General features: G+C 45.6%; 2 protein-coding genes across 2 annotated transcripts in view; one reads left to right on the top strand and one right to left on the bottom strand.

The window, feature by feature from the left end:
* Positions 1 to 1,421, bottom strand: part of AK88_03816 (uncharacterized protein) — a gene marked incomplete at both ends in the record, with an annotated part of 10,319 nt that extends 8,898 nt beyond the window's left edge. Inside the window, 7 exons of the mRNA XM_012481426.1 lie at positions 17 to 78; positions 246 to 319; positions 433 to 501; positions 660 to 783; positions 937 to 1,028; positions 1,171 to 1,207; positions 1,332 to 1,421. Coding sequence (XP_012336849.1) covers positions 17 to 78; positions 246 to 319; positions 433 to 501; positions 660 to 783; positions 937 to 1,028; positions 1,171 to 1,207; positions 1,332 to 1,421 — 548 coding nt within the window. The remainder of the gene's footprint in view (positions 1 to 16; positions 79 to 245; positions 320 to 432; positions 502 to 659; positions 784 to 936; positions 1,029 to 1,170; positions 1,208 to 1,331) is intronic.
* Positions 1,422 to 1,533: 112 nt separating this feature from the next.
* Positions 1,534 to 2,970, top strand: AK88_03815 (uncharacterized protein; the record flags this gene model as incomplete). The annotated part of the gene is made up of 5 exons (XM_012481425.1): positions 1,534 to 1,579; positions 2,016 to 2,035; positions 2,414 to 2,537; positions 2,680 to 2,782; positions 2,952 to 2,970. The coding sequence occupies 5 exons, from the start codon at positions 1,534 to 1,536 to the stop codon at positions 2,968 to 2,970; spliced, it is 312 nt and encodes a 103-aa protein (XP_012336848.1).
* Positions 2,971 to 3,227: the final 257 nt, after the last annotated feature.

Below are 3,227 nucleotides of genomic sequence, written 5' to 3'. Positions count from 1 at the left end.
TTTTTTTTTCTCACACCTGTTGGATCTTATCAAGTCCTTCCAGTCATACTCAGGATCGTTTACAATCTTAAGTTCGTGCTGCCAAAAAAAAAAAAAGGGAAACAGATATTCATTATCCGATTATTCCTCCCGCCGGACGTACGCTAACACATGCATGCAACCACATTCTGAATTCTTCAACACTCAATTTATAATACACGTATCTACACGAACAAGGGGGGCCATGCGGGCTGGCCTTGTCTTACCGCAAAGTTTATAATTTGTTCGATATAGTAGGGGGAGTTCTTGGGAAAAGACGTCGTGCCCAGAAGAAGGACATCTGGGGCAGAGGGGAAAAGGCGACAGGGACGTGGGTGCGGGGACCGGAGTGGAGTGTCAAGTGCAGTATCGAGTGGAGTACCAAGGGGAGTACCACGCACAGTACGCCCTTACCCGCGCTGTTATCATTGTAGGGGTTTTTCTCCTCAAAGAATTCCCATTTGATGGTACAGTACAGTTCGCCTAGCATTGGGGAGATCCACAAGACAGAGAGGGGGGAGACGGAAACACATGTAGTTGTCGTGGAGGGGTTATGTGTGGGGTAGACGACACTCACAGGAGCAGTGTCTTTCCTGCTAGAGGTGTATAATTTTGCTCGTGGGAGCAGAGCGAGGCGCAACCTTTGAGTCCAGCCAGGGAGTCGTACAAGGGAAACCATCCCTCCAACTTCAAATTGTCGTGGAAGTAGAAGAAGCTGAAGTCTATTTGAATGTACCCGCTGTTTATGTTTTCCACGTCGTCGATCTGCGCATGGGGCGGGGGAGTCACATTTTTATGGCGTCACTGGAACAGCTGCCTCTCGCTGCGATGCCTCTACCTGTGACACCGCTCATGGTGGCGCCTTGTGTTTTTCCTCCTTTTTCATCTCCATTTCTCGCCTCTTTCTCTGCTCCTTACCGTTATCTTCAGAGGACACGTCTGAAGCTCCGAGTCGTCGGCGATTTCCAATCGAAAGGATAAGTTCAGGTCATGTGTGTGTCTGTTAATATCTACGCGGAGAGAAATGGAGAGTCAGCAGCATGTGTGGCGCATGCGGGTCTGTACAAGCTGGCCTGTACAAGCAGCCCTCCACATATCTTTGTCTATTTGAAGTGTGGGAGCTCAAATGGACTTATAATTTTTCCCGCTAACTAAATTTCGTCCTTTGCTTTATTTCGCCCAGTGTGACCTACAAATAGTGTGCATAAAGAAAAAAAAAGGGGCCACATGTATATACGTCTCGTTTCCTTTAACCGTTCAGGTGGTCTGCCCAGTGCTGCTGCTAATTCTCCTCCACCCCTTGTCACACCCACCTCGACATATTTAAGCGAATCCACTTCTGATTTTTCAAAAGCCTTGAAGTCCCGTATGCCCGATATTCTGACCTTCAGAATGCAAGGCATTTTGCCCGGTGTAGTGGTGAAGAGGCGAAGCCGCAAATTTTATACACCACCACAAGGGAGCAATCACTGGGGGGGAGAGTTACACAAAAGCGGAGCGGCGCCCCAGCTAAGCATGCTTCTCGCGGGGGGATTCCTCCAAAGGAGAGACAAACAGGAAAGTGAGCAAAACAGTTGCTGCCAAGTAGCCGCAAAGCAGCCAAAAAACGGCCGCAAAACAGCCGCAAAAGTGGGCAATGCAAACTTCAGATGAAACAACAGAGGATCATGTCCTCCCAAGGAAGGGAAAAACAAAAAGGCTCGTTCTTAAAGCAACAAATACGTCGCCTCCCCCATAAGGTGACGTATGCTACGCGCAACTTTGTTCCACATAGGGAAAATAACAAATTCGAAAGGGGATGAAAAAAAAAAAAAAATTTACACCCCCGCATAATGCCATTGTAGTAACGACCAAATTGCTAGCTAAAGTTAGCGAAATGGGAAAAAAAAAAAAAAAAAAAAAAAAAAAAAAAAAAAAAACGATAGTGAATGCAGTGTAAACCCTTAGGATCATTCCTCCATCGTTAGGAAATTATTTCCCCCCCTTTCTATTCACAGCTCATGTCCAACGGGGCAATGTGCGCGTGTGGAAATTTACATCCTATTCACGAATTTACAGGATAACACAAGTTTGTCCCCCCTCCAAAAAAAAAAAAAAAAAAAGACCAACTTGGCATTATTTTATTTGTCCGAAGTGGTAACCAACCGAGCTGCAGCAGCTCCGGTGAAAAACCCCGAACGAAATAGAAGGCCAAATGCACACAGATTAAAGACCCCAAGACGGGGTGAAAATCACGGGGCCCTGCAGGGCGAAGTTGCCGCTATTCCTCTGCCCACACGTAACCATAAATGTACAGACACGAACAAAATTTATATAAGGAAAAAAAATTAACAATCTCACAATCACAAAGGAGCAGCACAAGGCGGTTAGCAGAAAGTCATTGTCGTTGTTACAGTATGAGAGGAATGTGAATTTGCTCCTCAACCAATGCGAAGAGGGGAGGACGTTTAAATTTGTGGTGATCGTTAGGGGGGAAGAACTCATCCTCAAGGGGAAGGCCTACGAAAATGGTGCCTTCAGTAATGGGAACAAAAAAAAAATATATATTAGCAAACCGGATAATCTGAAGCGGCTGTGCATTGCGCTCGTCTTACCCCCAGTTTTTCATATAATTCTCTGTTCTACTGATTTTTTTTTTTGTCTTCCCTTCAAACAACAAAGTCGAGGTAGGGAAATTTCTCCTGAACAATACAGATGGACCAATCACCGCCATACAGGTACACACTGGACAAGGAAACGAAGACTCCTTCCTTTTGGAAAGCAGGTAATACTTTTTAAAGGATGACATGCCAGCCACATGTGACCTAATACCTACGAACTGTTTCTTCAGTGGCAATATAAACATCTAGCGATTGTTACAAGTGCACCCTATTGTCCGAAAACACTAAATTGGGCAACCCCTGTTATTAGTTTACCTCCCTCTCGATGTGCAGCATAAAAATGAACAGATAAGAAGGAAGGCGCACTAGGGGGGGACATATAGCAGTTCAATAATGAAACTGAACACCGTGAAATGGAACGGTAGTCTAGCAGATGTGACGCATATGTACCCCCTTCAAAGGATACCCACCATGCTACGGCGACAAGGAACTTGGTGACGCATAAGGTATTGGAAATGCTATGGGTGGAGCCCACGCTTTTTCACAATCTCCTTTAGCATCCGCAGAAAGGAATCCCAAGTGGGTTTACCTTTTACAAGGAGTGTGTGG

This window comes from Plasmodium fragile (genome assembly GCF_000956335.1).
Source record: "Plasmodium fragile strain nilgiri unplaced genomic scaffold supercont1.47, whole genome shotgun sequence".
Taxonomy (NCBI): domain Eukaryota; phylum Apicomplexa; class Aconoidasida; order Haemosporida; family Plasmodiidae; genus Plasmodium; species Plasmodium fragile.
The sequence above is the reverse complement of the archived record's forward strand: the minus strand, read 5'-3'. Positions and strand labels throughout refer to the sequence as shown.